Source organism: Scleropages formosus, chromosome 12, assembly GCF_900964775.1.
Source record: "Scleropages formosus chromosome 12, fSclFor1.1, whole genome shotgun sequence".
Taxonomy (NCBI): domain Eukaryota; kingdom Metazoa; phylum Chordata; class Actinopteri; order Osteoglossiformes; family Osteoglossidae; genus Scleropages; species Scleropages formosus.
The window spans coordinates 17,628,912-17,648,208 of NC_041817.1; the positions used below are offsets into that span (position 1 = coordinate 17,628,912).

General features: G+C 44.0%; 3 protein-coding genes across 4 annotated transcripts; 2 read left to right on the top strand and 1 right to left on the bottom strand.

The window, feature by feature from the left end:
• The first annotated feature begins 2,104 nt into the window (after window positions 1-2,104).
• cmklr2 (chemerin chemokine-like receptor 2) lies at window positions 2,105-4,795 on the top strand. Its single transcript, XM_018729495.2, has 2 exons — window positions 2,105-2,249; window positions 3,503-4,795. The coding sequence occupies exon 2, from the start codon at window positions 3,541-3,543 to the stop codon at window positions 4,606-4,608; it is 1,068 nt and encodes a 355-aa protein (XP_018585011.1). The 5' UTR covers window positions 2,105-2,249; window positions 3,503-3,540; the 3' UTR covers window positions 4,609-4,795.
• Window positions 4,796-5,239: 444 nt separating this feature from the next.
• Window positions 5,240-7,103, bottom strand: eef1b2 (eukaryotic translation elongation factor 1 beta 2). The gene is made up of 6 exons (XM_018729496.2): window positions 6,976-7,103; window positions 6,456-6,578; window positions 6,145-6,265; window positions 5,961-6,027; window positions 5,683-5,808; window positions 5,240-5,432 (listed from the first exon to the last, which is right to left on the bottom strand). Exons 1-6 carry the CDS (start codon window positions 7,053-7,055, stop codon window positions 5,278-5,280), a joined length of 672 nt encoding a protein of 223 aa, XP_018585012.1. The 5' UTR covers window positions 7,056-7,103; the 3' UTR covers window positions 5,240-5,277.
• Window positions 7,104-10,798: 3,695 nt separating this feature from the next.
• On the top strand, window positions 10,799-19,150 carry LOC108920717 (INO80 complex subunit D-like). 2 transcript variants are annotated; one of them, XM_029256998.1, is made up of 10 exons: window positions 10,799-10,925; window positions 11,023-11,269; window positions 11,441-12,234; window positions 12,441-12,546; window positions 13,000-13,224; window positions 13,340-13,449; window positions 14,392-14,525; window positions 14,898-15,124; window positions 15,500-15,657; window positions 16,101-19,150. In XM_029256998.1, exons 2-10 carry the CDS (start codon window positions 11,052-11,054, stop codon window positions 17,057-17,059), a joined length of 2,931 nt encoding a protein of 976 aa, XP_029112831.1. In that variant the 5' UTR covers window positions 10,799-10,925; window positions 11,023-11,051; the 3' UTR covers window positions 17,060-19,150. The 2 variants fall into 2 exon arrangements, with proteins under 2 accessions (XP_029112831.1, XP_029112832.1); XM_029256999.1 differs by having other exon boundaries at window positions 10,799-10,912.
• Window positions 19,151-19,297: the final 147 nt, after the last annotated feature.

The window sequence follows — 19,297 nt, forward strand, 5'->3', positions numbered from 1 at the left end:
AAGCAAAAATAAAAAAATGACAAAAAGGCATACATTATTTGTATTGTTGCTGGAAAAATTCAAGTCTTCATGCGCTCGCAAATCACAATAATGTCATCTTTTAATGCTTCATTTGTTTAGCATCAAAGCTTTTGATAAAACCTCAACCACATCAAAAAATTATAAAGGAAAATATTGTAAGAGAAAAATGTCCTTTACCCATATGGAGCACACATGGTCCAGGTCATTGATATAATATTAAATATAATAAATTATTCATTTTAAATAATTTTCTTTGCAGTCAGAACATTGAAACTTAGCAAAAACAGAATGAATTCGTACTTTTTCAATGTTGCCTTTAAGAAATTTTACCTGCAAAATTTTAAACATAACTGCAGTCAGCTTGCAATTGTATGTAGAAGATAGAATTAATTTCTGAAACAGGCCCCTGCTAGTCTGGTTTATTGATGGATCTGCTGGTGGGTAACCTCTTTGTGCTGTACACGTGAGCTCAGGCAGGAGGAGTAAGAGGAGGGGCTCTTGGGAGGCCCAATGCTCTCCAAGCGTGAGCCAGAGATGGCATTTTATGATGCAACCCTTAAACTTAAGAAATCCTGGTTACATGTACCAAAGCACTTTTAACCTTTAATACCTTTTAGATTTGCGAAACTTCTGAAAGCGCTTCTCTAGACTGTCCAGGATAAATCTGTAGAATACCTACAGGGTCTTTAGGGGTCTTTCCTCAGTGCCTCGATCATGCTAATTCCTGTCCTAGTATTTTATTTGCTCTTGGGAATTGTGTGTTTATTTGCATTAGCTTCATCTCTGCCAAACTGACAGTGAACAGTTTCCACTTTCCCTGCCCCGATTTGGGAGAGGACAAGTCAAAGTATGACATTTGGAAGCGCTGAAGTGGCTTACAATTCAACTATATTTTTTTCCTGTACAGAGTGAATTATGAGAAGTCATATTTCTCCATAGGTGATTTCTAACAAACAAATGGAAAGAATGAAAGAATAAGCTCTTCAGAAAATGATACTTGCACAACTGATTAACTTAGTTGCTTTCAAGCGTAGTATTGTCGTAAATAGCTGTTTAAGTTGGCTTAGATGTCTTTACCTGTCTAGAATGCCCACTGACACTTTGCCCTCAAGAGGTTTTTCTCCCTTGCCTTTTGGTTAGGAGTTTTTTGTTTTCCTTTCCTCTGTGGTCAGTTGGCTTACTTACAGCTTTAATAACAAATATAGCTCTTCAAGTAATTTAATTCATAGCTGGCCTTTTTATAGGTGTTATGTTTTCTGATCCTTTGTTCAGCTGTCTGTGTCATGGTGTAAGAAGATTTCTAGAAATGGTAGAGAAGATTGATAGTGCTCGTAGCTTGGTTGTTGATCCAGATCTCCAGATGGTCACCGAGGCATTTAAACTGCAAATGTTTCATCAACCTTCACTGTGACATAATCGGCACATTGAGCACTGATGATGTCACCTCGACTGGTCATTAAATGTTTGCAGACTGAATGCATAGCTCCGCAAACACCTGGACATCAAGAAGAGTGCTCTATAAAAAATAAACTTAACTGAATGGAATTGAATCAAACCATGTGTTTACTACATGTTGTATTTATGAGGCAGTGGGTCTTTGAGTAGTTCGGCATTCCAGGACTTTGCTGTTCCAGCCTGCAAGAGAATGGTCTGATTCATCTTTTCCATTTTGAATGAACCCATTTGATTCCTTTTCACAACTTTTAGTTGTGTGAGAATGCTTGAATAGCAGCCGGAAAGAGGAAAACAAGCCAAAAACCCTGACTCCAATACAAATTAAATCACGTGTTTTTACTCTTTTTTTTGAAATCTCAAAAAAAAAATATAAAAAACAAAAAAAACAAGAGAACCCTCTTTTTAATTTTTGTAATGTCCGCAAAGCATAGAGATTTTTTGTTTCTAAGTCTGTGAAATTGGTTTTGGCTCTGACATAGACGTCTAAGGCTAGACAAGTTGTTGTCCTTTGTGTTACTTTGTAGTCCTGACCAGACACTTTTAGCGACCGTCACGGAATTAAACTCACACACAGCAAGCAGATTTTGCGCAACAACAAAAAAAAAAACAAAAAACAAAACAGCTGTGTGCGCGCGCGTTTGCAGAGCGCAGCTCTCTCGTGACACGTCCTGGACGAGCCCTCGCGGACCTGTCATCGGCGGAACGAACGTGGGGGGAAGAAGCAGCGAGGCTCGGAGCGCTGGAGCGGGACTGCTGGATAAAGGGCTCCTTTTGTGAGTAGATATCCATTAAACATTGTTACACGACAGAAATGAGCTACGCCGCAGACAGACGTAGCCTAGCTAAGAGCCGTTGGGGCGCAACGTCACTTGTACCGAGAGCCTTATTTATTTAAACTCTTTGCCTCTTCCTCCACGTAGTTGAATGGGGTATGGTGAGAAAAAGAGGAACGAGACGAGAGGCAACGCTGATTTTAAGGGATTTACAGTAGAGTTACTGTTGTGTGTTGCCCACAGTCTGCTCCCTGCCTGTGCAGATTTGTTCTCCTTAGTTTTCCACGGACGCGACGGAACGGATCGGAAGACTCGCGGAAACTCTAAGTTACGTGGACGGCAACGGGGCAGTAGACGGGGAATGTAACGCAACGGATGGGAATGCAGTTAGGGAAAATAAAAGTAACAGAATGTAACAGAGCAGAGAACAAAATGTTACGTAACAGAGTTGCGAAGTTCTTTGGGTAGTACGGTTCTTTGTATTTTGTAAGGCGGCACAACATAAGATAAAATCTGGGTAACTAACTGTTTATACCATAATAAATCACTTTCAGGTGATTTCTACAACCTGTACTTGGACTTCTGATCAAGTAATAACTTAAACCGTGGCAGCCAACGAATTATATTGATAAATTCCAGACGCTGTTATCTTGAGGAGACGAGATGGTGTAGATCGTCATCGTTTTAGGATGTGAAACAGAAACATCTGCATCCTGCCATCATTAGGTTTGGACACAATAACAATTCCTGACCACTAAGGGGTTTTCAGTAGGTTCATTTTTTTGCGTGCAGTTGGTACAAGGAGTGGCATGATGATTTTCCCTTTGGAAACATGAATGCCAACATAGGTGAGATCAGTCAAAGAGAAATTGAAAACAAGATCCAACAATGATAGAAATACTCTACCACAGACCAACAGCGAGTGTTGTCTTGGTGTGTATCGTCCTACGTTCAAGAGTATGAGTCATCATAGTGGTATTCCAGTTCGTTCTGCCCACACTTTACAAGCACAAATGAAGAAAATAACATGGAAACATGGCGATGTTTTTTTCTTCAAGTCAAATCAACTTGACTGGGGTGTGGTCCTAAACTTGGTAAAGAAATGGAAGTGGTCTATGAATTCTTGAGAAAAAACATATGGCTTTAAGATGGAAATGGAATAAGTTGTCTAAAATGTAATTGAATGGCAAAAACATATCATGTCATGGAATATTTTAGTTAAGTTTGTTCTTTATTTTTTGCATTTCTTGCAGGTTCTTTTCTCTGTCAAAAGTTTTGCAGTAGTGCACTGATGGAAGAGCCTGTGTTTGACTATGAAAATTATAGCTATTACTTGGAATATGGTGACTTTGATGACATAGGAAGACAGGGATATGTGCAGAAGGAAACATTACACATCATCTCCGTAGTCATCTACAGCATTTCCTTTGTACTTGGGATCATTGGCAATGGACTTGTGATCTGGTTGACCACCTGCAAGAGGAAGCTAACTGTTAACACCATATGGCTGCTCAACCTGGCTGTGGCCGACTTGGTCTTTGTGCTCTTCCTGCCTGTTTCTATTGACTACGTACTGCGGGACTTCCACTGGGACTTTGGTGTTGTCATGTGCAAGCTCAACTCTTTTGTGTCAGTCATGAATATGTACTCCAGCGTGTTGTTCCTCACAGTACTGAGTCTGGACCGCTATGTCTCTCTGGTCCACCTTGACTGGTCTCAGAGACACCGGACTGTACGCCGGGCCTGGGCCGTGTGTTTGATTGTATGGGTCTTTGCTGTTGCCCTCAGCATCCCTACATTCATATTCCGGGACACCATTGAGCTACATAACAAGGTGGTGTGTTTCAACAATTTTGAGAGAGAGGAAGGCCATGTAGCAGCCATGCACCGACACATTGCTATAGTAGCTATCCGCACCACAGTGGGTTTCCTGCTTCCCTTCAGTGCCATTACTGTAACCAGTGTCCTCCTAGCTGTCCGAGTGTACAGCTCGACTATTGTCCGACTGTCCAGCTTTTCTAAGACAGTTTCAGCGATCATCCTAGCTTTCTTTCTTTGTTGGGCACCTTTCCACGTATTCAGCCTCATGGAGATTTCAATGTACATTTCACCACAGCTGGGAGATGTGTTAAGAGTGGGCTTCCCTCTAGTTACAAGCCTGGCTTTCTTCAACAGCTGTGTCAATCCTTTGCTCTATGTGTTGATTGGCCAGAAGGTGAGGCGCCTTCTGAAACGCTCCTTTTTAGAGCTCACAAAGAAATCACTGCGCGAGCTCAGCCAGTCTGTCTCCGCAACACAGTCCATATCTGTGCCAGCTAATGCTCCGGCTGCAGAGTCCATCGAATTGTCAATTGTGTGAGGACGCGTTCTCACTAGCAGTAATGTACCATCATTGTATTACTTTTATAGTTAAGTCTCAAGTATATTATTGAAACTGATTCCAGTTACTTAAGGATCCTTCTTAAGATGCATATCACAGCTGCAACAAGCCTCTGCTATTTCCTGTAAGTGCAGCAAAAACCCTGAGTAAAAAAAAAAAAAAATAAATAAAATAAATAAATTAAAGCTGTTCCTCTGGGAGATGGAGAACCACATTAGTCACATAGCATTTTATATGGCTCAAGATTCAAAAATTGTTTTATGAACCAAAAGACCTTTACTGCCAAAACTATGCTGTGCCTGAACAAGGTTATCAAACAAAACAGGTGTAATTTCACAGCAGAAAAGCTGAAGGGGGGGGGGGATTTAAAACTGGTGTTTACTGTACTCACAATCCAGGACACTCTGGCCTTGTAAATTGTATGTTATAGAAATGCTTTGGAAGTTGATCATGGGTTTCACCTCATAAACAGGATAAAATAAGTAGGTAACATGCATATCCCGAGATCAGGAAGTTCACAGTACAAGTGTATCAATGTGGTCCTTCACACAGGTAAAACATTTTACATCTAGAACAGCAATATTTTCCATTTACACATCAGTACCACAGGTTTGATTCCAAGTGCTTTTATTGATACTTGACACCTTTTTAGATTTTGTTGAAGGCTGCTACATCCATAGACTGTACGTAGTCCTCAAAGGCTGTAATCTGCTCTTCCAGTTGGTCTACCCCAACTTTGTCATCTTCCACCACACACTGTATCTGCAGCTTCTTGATACCATAACCAACAGGCACAAGTTTGGCTGTTGGAAGAGGAATAAGACTTAGGAATGCGATTCTCCAGATGCACTCCATACTGCGGACAGCTGGGAACACAGCATCTACCACCACGCAGAATCTTGCTTACAGACTGATTAAAGTCATACCAAAAGATGATTAAAGTACATTTCAGGGAAACCATTCCAATGTTGTATAACTTCCAGCAAAAGAATGAAATTCTAAACACATAAACTCAATTATGCATAAAAAACATTCACAAAAAGAAATACTTACAGGATCCCCACAACAGCCCATCCATCTGGATGCTCCGAACACACTCCTCCATCTTTGCCATGTCTGTCTCATCATCCCAGGGCTTCACGTCAAGTAAAATGGATGATTTTGCAATGACAGTTGGCTCTGTTAACAAGACAAAACAGGTGACACCACATCCTCTGGGCAAGGAGGAAAAAAGGCACATCTGGAAAACATGGAACTTTGTTTCACATTTGACAAGTACAGTCTAAGGTGATGTATACATTTGGCAGTTACAAGAATACCAGGACACCTACTTTTAGCTTTCTTTGCATTGTAGGCTGCAAGACGCTCTTCCTTCAGCCTCTTTGCTTCTTCACTCTCCTGCAAGTGAATCCAGGGAAAAAGGAAGTTATTGAAACATCAGGAAAAATCAGCTAAAATAAAAGAATGCTTTAAATAAACTGGGTGGAAAAAGGCTCAAAACAAAGAAATTTGCACCTCCTCATCATCAGAGCCAAACAGGTCAATGTCATCGTCGTCATCCTTGGAGTCAGCACTGGTGGTGTCCTCTACTCCAGCTGGGCCATACTGCCCCAGGGCCTTCTTTACTCCAGGGAGGCTGTATGGGAAAGCAAAGAAACCTTAAGGAAGAAGCTTACTTTGAAGGTGCATCAAGTGCAAGTCACGCAGGCTAGTCAGAGAATTAAAGCTGTGCATCATGCTTTCAGGCGAAAGATGGTGAAAAGGATCATCACTCAGCCTGGTGAACAAAACCAGATGTGTTACAGCTCAGTCTGCTGACCACATACCTCGACTTCTCTGCCTGGTACGACTTGATGTGGTTGTACCAGCGCAGCGCATGACACAGGTCCACCGGGGGGGCACCGGAGAGGGCGTCGAACACGACAACATCGGCTTGGGACGGCACATACCTGCCACAGAACGGCATTAACAACTCACGAACTGTTTCACCCACATGCTTGAAAATCTGGATTAGCCAATCAATCGCGCATGCGCTGAACCGCGCAGTTAACAACGGAGCTTTTCCTTCTACTCAGTTTTCACGCACCAATTTGCATAAAAGCACACATGCATAAATAAGACAAGGTACTGGTACGGACGTTTTCAAACACATTGCCTTGTGATGTTTTATATTTTAACTGGCCGTTTATTTAATCCCGCAAACGCAGTAAACACCTATGCTGAGCGGAGACACGTTCCGCGCAGCTGTAAAACGTCCTGCGACACGCTAATGCTACATAATACCATGGCATGTAACCAAATAATATATGTTAAAGCAATTTTATTTAGCCTATCGGCCGCACGTACCCTTCGATATAACTTTTATCGGCCAAAAAGTCATTTAAGACCTTAAGTCCGACAGGGGTTTTGAGATCTCCGAAGCCCATTATGCTAACAGCTAACCTCGTGCCGACAGGAAGAAGGAAAGGCCGAGGCCACGTACCGTTTCATTATATGGCGCGTATGTGGTGACGTAACGCTCAGGCGCTCCACCTCTCTTACGTCACTGTCATATTTTAATTTCTAGCGGTGGCCGGTGACTAAAATGTTAAATCTACAAAATATGCAAACATTAATATCGAAAGAATAGTAATTAATTTGCACTAATTTTGCCAATACACGGCAAAGGGAATTAGGCTGTGGTTTAATATGAACCATATAACTAATCTAAAATTAAACAAATACCTGTACCTGAGCCTATGGAATTTGCCTTTCACACTGAAGTTGGTTTTTATTTTAATTCATTCTTTCACAATACGTGAAAATAACAGCATTTTATAGATGTGTCATTATTTTTCCGAGGCCCTGAAAGATCCATACATCCTCTCCCCCCCCCCACCTTTTTTTTCTTGGCCTCTGCGTATGTTGTAATTGACACGTTATTTGACCACGGTATGAATGACATTAAGTGGGTGCGTGACTGAGGCACGAGACCGGACAGGACGGGCCGCCGAAAGAAAGAGAGAGAGAGAGAGGGAGAGAGAGAGAGAGAGAGAACGCGCGCGCGCGCGAGAAAGGAAGGGAGGGAGAGCCGGTGGTTTTGTCGTCTTGTGAAGGTGCAGCACCGGAGCTAAGAAAAGATGCAGTCCTGCTGGGCTCCAGTAATTACAACCCTTTGGACACTTCAACACGCTAAAGAATTACAGCTGCAGAGGCAGTTGACTACACTTCTCTCAAGTATTACCTGTTCGTCGACAGCAAAAAAATTTATAATGTTTATCAAACTGAAAAAGGAAGGTGTAGCCGGTCTAAAAACTGACATGTGCGTATTTACTGTACGTGTTTACTGCCCCTAGTTCAGCATAACACGGTGCAAAATACACTGAAGCCAAAAAAGTGCACTTTTTGCGCTCGAGTTTAACATCTCCCAAACATCAATTCCATGCGCTTTGAGCGGCTCCACTGCAGTACAGTGTGGAGGTGGATTTCCAACATGGTAGCGGAGGTTGTTGTTGTGCGGCGGCCCGTTGTCATGTCCCCGCAGTGCCGGTAGTGGTGCTGTAAGGAGCGTCCGCCGAAGACCGAACTAAAAAAAACCAACAGCGCTTTACTGTTATTCCTTGTTTTAGATAAACCACATTCACGTGCATCACAAAAGCAAATAAAATTACACTTCGATAGAAAAATTCGTTTGTCTGAGAAATACACCGGGATTGTGCAGAAAACATCGAGCTGAATATAATAAACATTTCAGGACTCTACCCGGAGTGCGGATATACGGCGCATACCAACTGCAGGTAAGTGGACCTTCGGCTAAGCACCGGTCTCGAGTGGGAGAGGAATGCGGAAACTGTGAGATACGAGACCGCTGTAGCTTCTACTCTAGGTCGAGGATTACAGGCCCCGACGGTCGCTGGTAAATGCGCATTATTTACCCTGTTATTTTGTATATAGTGAGGAGTCCCTCTGCAGCAGTGTTTTTAAATGAAGTAAACTGCAGTTGAACAACAATCAGAAGTTATACGCGTGAGATATATTAATTAGGGCAGATTTTAGTAATATTTTGTTTCCGAAGCGAAGGCAGGCCCCATGCCATGGCATGATTTCAGCGTTGTTTTCGGCGTTTCCCTTTGTTTGTAACGATATTCATAAATTAAATTGTTGGCTCCCAAACAACACCTTTTCAAAATAAGTTTGTTTTAATATTTAATTAGCCTAGTCAAGCAATTATTTGTATTTAAAATTCCGTTTCCTGACTGATCTCCGTCCGTTTGCCTCAGCGCTTCCTCTGGCTCTGCTGCTCGACTGACCCTCTTCCCACTATATACCCACTACAGCAATTCTTATAAAACAACATAATATTTTGTTTTTCCGTGGCGTTTCGTAAAGACGGAAAAGGGTAGCAAATCGGCAAGCTAACCGGCAGTATTTTGTATTTTCTTCCAAAGTTGGCTACGTCCCAGTTAGCAATGTAAATATCCCGCTAGTCACTTTTTAGTTGTAAATATCAATATGGCTATTTTCGAAATTGTGTTAATTCATCCATAAAGAAGTGCATATTACTATCAGTCAGCCTGTGCTAACGACAATCACTACCATCTTTTTTGTACTAAATATTACACTAAAAATGTCACAAAATATTTACTTCCTCGTGACGTATTCGGGCCGCGGCTAACTGCCGTACATGTAGAATAGTATAGAGCTGGCTTTTGTTTTGTGTGTAACGCCTGACAGTTTCGTGACTTATGTGTTTAAATGTTTAACTTAAATAGACCTTGAAGCTGGGATTCGTGGCGATCGTTGTTGTCTGTGTGCGCGCAGCGTTGTTTCTGATGTTCTAATGTTAACATGTTTAAAGTGTTCCCTGACATTGTCCGCCATCCTCATGTGCTCTTACACTAATGGAAATACATAAAAATGAGCTGGGATCTGGAAACGTTTACTGAACTGACGCATTTTGTGCGTGTTGGAGGTGCTCGGGCTGCTGTGACCGCGCTCTACTGCCTGCCCGAGGGTGTCGGGAGCTCCCTGTGCTTCCCTCTCTCACCACCAGGCGGCGCCGTCACTGGGCAGGTCCCACACAGGTGTCTATCAGATTTCCTGTTCCTCCCTACATTTCGTATTATTATTAGTTATCATCACTATGTGTTTATTTTGCTGAAGCTGAGCAACTTCTAATGTTTGATTTGTATACTAGGCTACTTACAATTATTTTACCCATTTTTATAGCAGAGTATTTTTTTGTGTCAATTTAGGGTATACACCTTGTTGAGGGGTACTGCATCAGGAGCAGGATTCAAACCCATGTTCTTTGAAAGGAAGGTGACAAATGTAACCATTATGCCACCCATTGGCCCATCAAAGGCTCTGTTTTGCCAGATGCTCTAAGGCTTTCTCAGAACTATGAATGTGTTTTCTTGTGCTACTTTTGTAGTAGAGAGGAAGTAAAATCTAATAAAGTACTGAATTAAAATCATGTGTTTGGAAATAGCCTTTGGTTTCTACTGATGGAAAGAGGTGCAGTGAAGGAAGTGCACCATTCATGTTTAGCTGTGGATCTTTTTTGAAGCACCAGTGGTGTAAAGGTAGGAAATTTGAATGGAAGTAACTTGACAGAAGTGTAAATGGAATAAGATTCAGCAGCATGTCAGAGCCACAAACTGGAATTGTTGTTTAACTGATGATGGTCTTTCTGGAGTTCTGCTGGTAGTGTTTGGTTTTAGGGACTTTGTCTGCAGTCTGTTCACATTTCCAAAGTAGAAACTTGGCTGGAACTGCAGTGGAATAAATTGCGAACCAGGCTAAATGTTTACGCTTATTAAAACATGGTCTGGTTATTACTGCAACCACTGTGGCACAAAGATCAGCTAGCTTTCAGCTCCTTCAAAATGTCCTATTGTGGAATACTAAAGTTAGATAAATGATTTAAATCACTGTTTACATTTATTCATTTAGCAGACACTTTTCTCCAAAGCGACTCACAGTATTAAGGTTACAGTTATTTACCTGTTTATACAACTGGGTAATTTTACTGGAGCTACAAGGAAAGTGATGGTCTGTGTGCTAGGCCACCTGCTGACCGCTATGAGTTTAAAGTATTTTTTCTCAAAATGTTTGTAAACATCAATTAAATGTTAAGCCTAAAGAGTGAAATATTTTTAGTAAAGCTGATCTCCCTCACTCACTCACTTCGGTTAACCACTTGTCCTTGTTAGGGTTTTGGCAGTTTGGAGCCTATCCCTGAACCACTGGATGTTTGGCTAGAAGGAGTAACACCCTGGACGGGACACCAGTCCATCTCAGGGTAGCCAGAGCAGGTCTCTTTCTACTCATAAGTGTTTAGTGGACTGCTCTGGATTTGATTATGTGACCTGCCTTCAGTTTTGTGACTCTTACTTTTTTCCATCTCATCAGCTGATGTTCTCAAGGACCAGAGACACGTGATGTATGAAGGCAAACATATACACTTCTCCGAGGTGGACAACAAGCCTTTGTGCTCGTACAGCCCCAAACTCTGCAAACAACGCAGGCTCAATGGCTATGCATTCTGTATCCGCCATGTTCTGGAGGACAGGACTGCGCCCTTCAAACAATGTGAATATGTGGCCAAGTACAACAGCCAACGGTGCACCAACCCCATCCCAAAGTCTGAGGACCGCAGGTTGGTTTATGTATTGTGTACCTGTGCCCTCCCTTTAAAGTTTGTCTCTTCACACCTGTGTGCCACTGCTCCAGGTGTATTCACCTGTATCTTCTTCCCCAGAGTGTTCCTGTGTAATGATCTGTTAATGGTGATACAATTTCTGTGAAGATTGTGCTTTTCTGCCCACAGGTACTGCAACAGTCACCTGCAGGTGCTGGGCTTCAAACCCAAAAAGGAGCGTAAGAAGAAACAGGACGTACTGGAAGAAATGCGTTCCCGGCCCCACTTGGAGTCAGTTGCCCTCAACGTTGTGGTGCCCTGCCCCCCCTTAGCTCTAAAGACCCCCAACGGGCTGGAGGCATTTCCAGCCTGCCTTCCCTGTCTACCCCGTGGTCATCTGCTGCCCATCTCGCAAACTGAGCTGCAGGACCCCTTCCATGAGGATGAAATGGACAGTGAGGATGGCAGCCAGCAGAAAGGCTCTGTTTTTAAGATGAATCAGGAGGGAGAGCTGGAACTCAGCCAGAAGCTGCAGCTGAATGACACTGACCTCCTCAACTCACCTACAGAGCACTTTAGTATCTCTTCTCTCCCCTTTCCACATCCCCCTTCTTCCTCCCCTCTCCATTACCTGCGTGCTGCACAGCAGCCGGGACTTCTCCCCTGGCCTCCGAACTCCCACCAGACCTTCTCCAGCATTGCTGCACCACAGCAGGGCAGATTATGCAAACCATCACCACCTCGGGTCAGGCTCTTGCCAACCTCCAGTGGGACTCAGAGTCGAGAGCAGGCCACTGGTCCTGCCCTCAGCCAGAATGCCCTTCCCACCTATCCCAGTCCTGTCCCCAGTGCTCAGCAGGGTATGGTGGTGCTGCGTTCCACTACCTTCCTGCCACCGGTTACCTGCCTAGCGCGGTTGAAGCGGCTGGTCCAGTTGTGTGCTCAGCAACAGGAGCATCACGGAGACCTCTTCCCTCATCTTGGTACAGCTTGTCTTCCTATTTTGGTGTCAGTTAATACGTAGCTGTCCATGTAGTGATGCTTTGAACAATGTCCATAATGGGCAGTAACAGTGCTGAATGTTGAAAGTCCTGGACTCTTTAACACCTTATTAAGTTGAAACTATGTTAGCCTCGTAGGAACGCTATGACTGTCCTTTAGCAAGATTGTCTGTGTCATTATTTTTAAGGGTTGGACTGGTCTGAAGACAGTGCAGAGGATGAGGATGAAGAGATGGATAGAGTCCCCCTGTATCGCTACCCTTGGAGACTGACAGAGAAATACTTGCAGGACAAGTGAGCCCCCCAATTTCTCTAGTGCAGGGTGACCAGGATCTGGAGCCTGTTCTAGAAGCATAGGGTGTGAGGCATGGTACACCTCTAATAGGATGTCAGTCCGTCACAGGGTGATCTCACACACACACACTCATCCACTCACACACACAATGGGCAATTTAAAGTTACCAGTTTACTTGAAACACATGTCTTTAGGCTATGGGATGAAAGCTGAGCACCCAAAGAAATCCTACACGAACAAAGGAAGAACATGCAAACGCCACACAGGATGCACCGCATTTGAACCCAGGTCCGAAGCCAGAGACCAGGAGCTGTGAGGCACCAGCACAGTCTACTGTGCCACCGTGTTGCCTCCACAGAATCTAGTTAATCCTTAACGTGAGAGTTTAACAGCATTGTGGTGATATTATAGGGATGTTTGTGTAATAAGTATACTCTTGCTTGCTGCCCCAGCTCAGACGAAGAGGTGGGAGACTCGCGTAGGACCAGGCTGGCTCGGCTGTGCTCGTACCTGCAGCAGAAGTACAAGCATTTGTGTCAGCAGGAGAGGGCAGCTGTACGCCAACGGAGGTACCATTATGCTTTCCGCAAGGCCCTGCTGCATGCAGCGAGCCGGGACCCCCACTGCGCTGGGCAGCTACTTGAGGAGTTGGGAAGGGCCTCGCAGGCGCGCCCCAGGTACACACACAGACACTTCCTTCCATCTGCACGCGCTCTGCTTTTTAAATTTATTTTTTTTCCGCACTCAGAGTGTGTGTTGTCAGTCTCTGCTGAGTCCCGGTTGTCGTTTTAGTACCCCGCCACCAGTGAAGCAGGACGTGGAACCGGGGCACTGCGCAGGGAGCACCAGGGGCCAGGCCTGCAGCGGTCGTGTACTGCCCTTTACCCGCCACTGCTTTCAGCGTATCTTTTCACCACCTTTGCTGCTCAGTCTGCTAGGATATGTGTAGTGTGGTTTACTTGTTTCTGAAATGTCATTTCTGAGAGGACAGTTGTATAACCACAAGTGAAGAAAGCCTTATGTTTCAGGTGTGGTTCTGCTTAAGTCATCTGTGGTAAGGCTATGGTTAAGTAAAGGTAAGTTTAATAATTTTAATACTCTGACTTTCATGTTGTTTTTTTTTTTAAAACTGTTGAAGTGAATTTATTTTGCACTATCTGAAAAATTCATTAATTCAGCTGATGCCATTTTTCCAAGCTGACTTTAAGTGTTAGTTTTGTAAATGAACGTACTCAATGATATCCGTTTGTATAGCTGGGGAGTTTTAACTGGAGCAATTCAGGCTGAGTACATTTACATTAAATTTATTCATTTAGCAGACGCTTTGCTCCAAAGTGATGTACATCTCATTGAAAATCAATATGTCCATTACATTAGGAGAAAAAAACATAGTTGCAGATGCATGATTAAGTACAGTCAGTTTCTTTCCACCATATGCTCCAGTGTTCATCACACAACTTGCTGCATAAAGCTATCAGAATATTGACGATTCCTGATCACCTTCCTAATTTTTTTTTGTTTTGTCTTTGTTCATTTAAATAAAGGAGTACCTTATCAAGGGTACTACCGCTGATTCGAACCCAAGACCTCTGATTCTAGGGTGACTGCGCTCACCGCTATGCTACCTGCTGCTCACTAAAAATTGAGATTTGTAAGTGCAGTATAAGCAGTACCGATAATTAACTGCTTGGTACCAGGGATAAGGACATTGTCAGGATTAAAAAATAGCATACGCACAACAGCCAAGAAGTGTGTATAATGTCCACACTGTACAGTCTACAGCTTTGTTAGTGTGGGCTGGGTGGAGTGTGTTGTGCAGTGAGATCCTTGACACACAAAATCAGACATCCTTCTGAACCGCTCCCAGCAGCTCTTCTCCAGCTGCACGGCCCGGTTTGCCGATGGTCAGCAGTGCTCCATCCCTGTGTTCGACATCACACACCAGACGCCGCTCTGCGAGGAGCATGCCAAGAAGATGGTTTGTGTCATTTCTGCAGTGGTTCTTCTGCAGCAGCTGACCCAAGGATTGCTGCTTGTGATGTGGATTCAGACCTGGGTTTTCGATTTTGGGTCCTACTTAAGCACGTTACTCATGGCCTATAGAGCTTCTGTCATTAGTAATACTACTAAACTAGTATATTTATGAGCACTGGGTGTTTTCGTTCAGAATGCCAGGCTGTATACGATTTTTGCTTGTGTTGCTGTTGTTGCCATACTGACAGTTTTCCAGAACATCTCACACCAGTAAGGCTTCATAAGTTTGTCCTTCCACAGAATGAATCCATTGTCCTTTATGGCAGCGAGCCCAAGTTCCTTCTGACACAGCCTGTTCCATGTGTCCTGCTGCCAGGATAATTTCTTACGTGGGGACAACCACCGCAGACTGCAGCACCAGCATCAGCAACAGCAATGCAGGCCACGCAAGAAGACCAAGCAGCCAGCACTCACAAAGAAGCACAAGAAGAAAAGGAAGAGAGGTTCCCGGCGGCCGCAGAAGCCCATCCCACCTGCATTGCCCCAGGGCAACCTGGCAGTGCCCTCCTGTCTAATACTGCCTGCGCAAGTGGCTGGCATCAGGTCAGATCTGATGTCCTTTTTTCTCTGTTATGTCAGCTGTTGTTCACTGAGGGGTTAGTTAGTGGTTTAGACTTGGACTGAATTCCAAAAAAGGAGAACTTGATTTTTCCTTCGTGAGAAGTGAGAATGTTTTAGGTTAAGTGACTGGCTTAAGGTTGTTGACAGTGCTCCTCCTAGCACTGAAAGCCATTTGTTCACAGGTCTGTTAACTAACTGCTGTACTGTCTGCTGCCATCTTTGTTATTGACAGCATGGTGTAAAATTGGAGTTGAAGTGTAATTGTATAGATGTTGTATTTCCATACTGTTTCCTCTTAAAAATTAAAGTCAGCGTAATCTATTACAATGCCTTTGTGCTGCCTTTTTCTGTTGGCAGGAGTCCATCTACAGCAGACCTCAGTGCAGAAGAGCTTCCTGATGACATCACCAGTGACATCACAGACATTCCAAATGACCTTGAGCTCAACCAGGAGGATTTCTCAGATGTGTTGCCTAGGCTTCCAGATGATTTGCAAGATTTTGACTTGTTTGAAGGTACTTCAGCTGAAAGATTTTGGAGGAAATGCATTTTAATTATTATAAGTCTGAGTAGTAGATGGAAATGGACAGAAAAAATCTTTATTGGTCCTGCTGAATATTGTATGAGTAAAATTTCCTGCAGGATAATGTTACTTTTAGGTTTCTTTAACAGAAGTTTTTGGCCAAAATCACTAATATTACATGTGTTTGGTAACCAGCCATGGTAAAAACACACTTAGTGTACAGAATTTACATAAGATCAAAACACCTTAGCTATAACTACATTACAAGAATGGAAAATGAGGTAAGATACTATGCATTTTCAAATTCCTGTCTGGAGATTAAACCATACAATCTGACATCACTTGGTCCAAGACAAGCCACTTTTGTATGATCACAGGGGAGAGTAGGACAAGCTTAGGCTTGGTTAACCTCGTGGTGTGTGTACATGTTTACAGGTAAGAATGGGGACCTGCTGCCCACCACAGAGGAGGCAGAGGAGCTGGTTCGAGCCCTTCAGGCCATGGGTTCCTACACAGAGTCACTGGTGTGCCTGGGCCCTATTGGAGACCTGGGCCAGCCAGACACAGTGGACCACCGCACCATGTCGGTGTTCTCCAACCCAGGGGTACAGGGTGGGGGCATGGGAGACCTGCTGAATGGGCGCATCCCTGTGGAGAATTTCTCAAACCTGGAGCTGGATGACAACCTCCTGGAGTCTGCAGGGGCCTCTTTTCCCTCATCACCGCCATCCCCCCAGGCTGAACCCCCGGTGACTGCATCCTCAGCCTCCACGCAGGAGGTCTTAGTAGAGCGGACATTTCGGCCCCGTACCTCTCACCTACTGAACAAGCTGGAAATATCCCACTCATCTCCGCACAGCAACCATTATGGCAGTGAGCATGTGCCATCACCCTATAGTGACCACATGTCCTCTCCCCACCCCAGCTCCTTTCAGACAGAACCGCCATTGTTACTGGAGGTGCCACTGAATGGACTCCCATGCCCTTCAAGGTCTCCTTGGAACCACCTCCCTCTTTCCCTCACGGACCCTGGGCAGTTCGGAAACCTTGTTGGACCCGAGGGCCATCTGATGTCCACCTCCCTTTCCACTCCTCCCTCTAGTGTGCACTCTATCACCCTGGGGCCCACAGCTGCGCTCTCTGTGACTAACCTTCCTGTACCTCTTGCCTCAACCTCTTCCTCTTCTTTACATAACCTCCTGACCTCCACCCAGCCCAAGCTGCAGCTCCCTCAGTTCAGCGCTGTCTTTGGCCACCAGCTGGCTTCGCACAGTGGCATCCCCAAGGATGTGCACCCCAACCAGAGTTCCACGGCACCTCCATCGAGTTTCTCCATTGCCAGTGCTGTGGCTGCTGGTGCCAGCGGTTCTGTGCCCCCTTTCACCACCCAGTAAAGGGCAAGAGTCTGGTGAGATAGATTCATTGAACTGCACACCTGCTACTCTGAAGACTCAAAGTATTCTTCTACTACGAAGAGGCCAATTTCTAGGTCATGGGTTAGGCATGTTCAGCACTCATGAGTAGAGTGTAGCTGGAGGGTCTTACCTCTAGGGGGTGCAGCTGGACATAGATGTGCTGGTGGCTGGCTGGTGGGGAGCTACATAACACAGACAGGTGGCAAATTGAGAGGTGGATGGGGATACTCAGAAGGTTCATGTCCATCCCATTAACTGGAGCAGTTTTGCAGAACTCAGGCTCTTAATTTTCTTTTGGTTTTCATTTTTTGCCCATCTCATGTTTGTCTTTCATACTGTTTATCTAACTATTTGTATTTTTTACAAAGACAGGTCCCCTTTTTATTGAAACTGGTGTGTGTGTGTGTGTGGTTCTTGTACAACTCCACAAGGGGGATTTTAAGACCAGCATTCCAAATCTCACAGATTATGGAACATAAAAATCTTGCCAAACCACTTTAAACAATGTTTTTCTTTTAAATATCCAGTGTTTTCTTTGGTTGAGCGAAGGAGAGATGTTTCTCAGTACAAAGCTGTAGATTCCCCAGGAGCCACATGCTTAACTGCAGTAGAAAGCTCAACTAGTCACTGGATTATTTTGTCACTGCATTTTAATAGTACACTTACAATATTCAGTCCGTGCTTTCACCTCATGTAAACATTTGGAGCCATTCTGAGTAGTCTTTTTTTTAATGAACAAACTATGGCCTCGAAAATGTACAGGGAAAAGACTTGGTCTCAGGTCAGCGGAAGCCTCAGTGACTGCTGGGTATCACTATACCCAGGACTTTATCATCTGAAGTCATGGAGTGAGTGGTTGCTGTGAGGTCACTGGCTCCCTGCATCCACCAGTGGTGCTCATGTGAAGTGAACACCTCCCCGATCCTCCAGGACTGCAGGTGCGAACCAGTCCTTCTCGGTGCTCTCTGTCTCCGTGCTAACACTTGCCTTTAAGGGACCTTCTGACTGCTGCTTGCGGTCCCTTTTACTTCAGGAACTCGCGCGATATTAAGGTTCTTTGTCCATTGTAAATGCAGTTGCTTGTGGTGTTTGACGAAGTCCTGTAGCCTGAGCAGTAGGAACAGGGAAGAGTACCATGGCTTGTTCACTTTGAGGGAATCCTCTGCTGGGATTGGGAGACTCCTGGGTATAAAATGTATGTGCAAGATCTCAAAATCTGAATTTTGATACATATTTATAGTGTAGCACTATACACATTGGGTTGCTGTGGTGAGTAAAATTGTGTGGTCCTGTACTGAAATGAAGTTGTGGAAATTTGTCATCTGCAAATTTGTTTCAATGCACTGTCAGTCTTTTGTGGAATATCCTTCATTGGTTTGTAAAAGCCATCAAAAGGTATAACTGTGTTATACTCCTTGACAGACGGATCATCTTTGCTACAGTTCCTTGTGTTAAACTGTATCGCTGTGTTTCTTGACTTTGATTATGGGCAATAGCCATTACATTTTCCCTTAAAATGCACAGGTAGCAATGACCCCTCTGATCAGGTATCCCAGACCCATTTTATGTGTGGAGGGAGTGTTTAGGGGTATCATCAACCTACCTGTTCCTCTGCTGCAGGAGGGCAAGTAATTAGAACTCTTGAGCTTTTAAAATATTGTTTTCCCATTGAGCTTTTTCACTCTCATGGCTGCCGATGCCAGGGTGTCCCAGAAATACCTACATCAATAGTAGGTTCTAACGTTTCCATGGCGCGAGGCTGTATCCATGCGTTTGAAAGCACAGGTTCACTGTAGCAGAGTTCAACCTCCCATGTCTATTTAATGTATCAGGGGCTCTAAAAGCACTCAACACCTGGCTGACATATTCCTTTACACACTGAATGTACTGTATTCCTGTTTTTAAATATGAATCAGATGACAATTTAGTCACCTTTTATTTGTCCTGATTTAAAGTATTTTTTTGTATACAAAGGTTTACATTTTTTTAATGTATTTTTTGTGTACAAATGTAATATGTGTATAGACACTATGTAATATCTGTATATAGTGTGACAAACTGATCTGTTTTTGGCCGTATGAATAAAGTTGCTGTGAGAACTGATGGTTCCATGGAGTTTGCGTTCCCCCCCCCCACTCCAGTCCCTTTTAGGCCTCTGCTGTGCTTGATGGACAGTAAACCGCAGTTACTTTACCGTGACACTGGACTTCAGCATGG

What these genes read in the sequence shown, in the direction of transcription:
- cmklr2 (XM_018729495.2), top strand. Translation starts at nt 3,541, where the DNA reads ATGGAAGAGCCTGTGTTTGACTATGAAAATTATAGCTATTACTTGGAA.
- eef1b2 (XM_018729496.2), bottom strand. Translation starts at nt 7,055, where the DNA reads ATGGGCTTCGGAGATCTCAAAACCCCTGTCGGACTTAAGGTCTTAAAT. An exon ending in CAATGCAAAGAAAGCTAAAA is followed by an intron (nt 5,809 to 5,960) that starts GTAGGTGTCCTG and finishes TCTTGTTAACAG; the next exon opens with AGCCAACTGTCATTGCAAAA. An exon ending in TGGGCTGTTGTGGGGATCCT is followed by an intron (nt 5,433 to 5,682) that starts GTAAGTATTTCT and finishes CTCTTCCAACAG; the next exon opens with CCAAACTTGTGCCTGTTGGT.
- LOC108920717 (XM_029256998.1), top strand. Translation starts at nt 11,052, where the DNA reads ATGTATGAAGGCAAACATATACACTTCTCCGAGGTGGACAACAAGCCT. An exon ending in AGGAGCATGCCAAGAAGATG is followed by an intron (nt 14,526 to 14,897) that starts GTTTGTGTCATT and finishes TCCTGCTGCCAG; the next exon opens with GATAATTTCTTACGTGGGGA. An exon ending in GCGCAAGTGGCTGGCATCAG is followed by an intron (nt 15,125 to 15,499) that starts GTCAGATCTGAT and finishes TTCTGTTGGCAG; the next exon opens with GAGTCCATCTACAGCAGACC.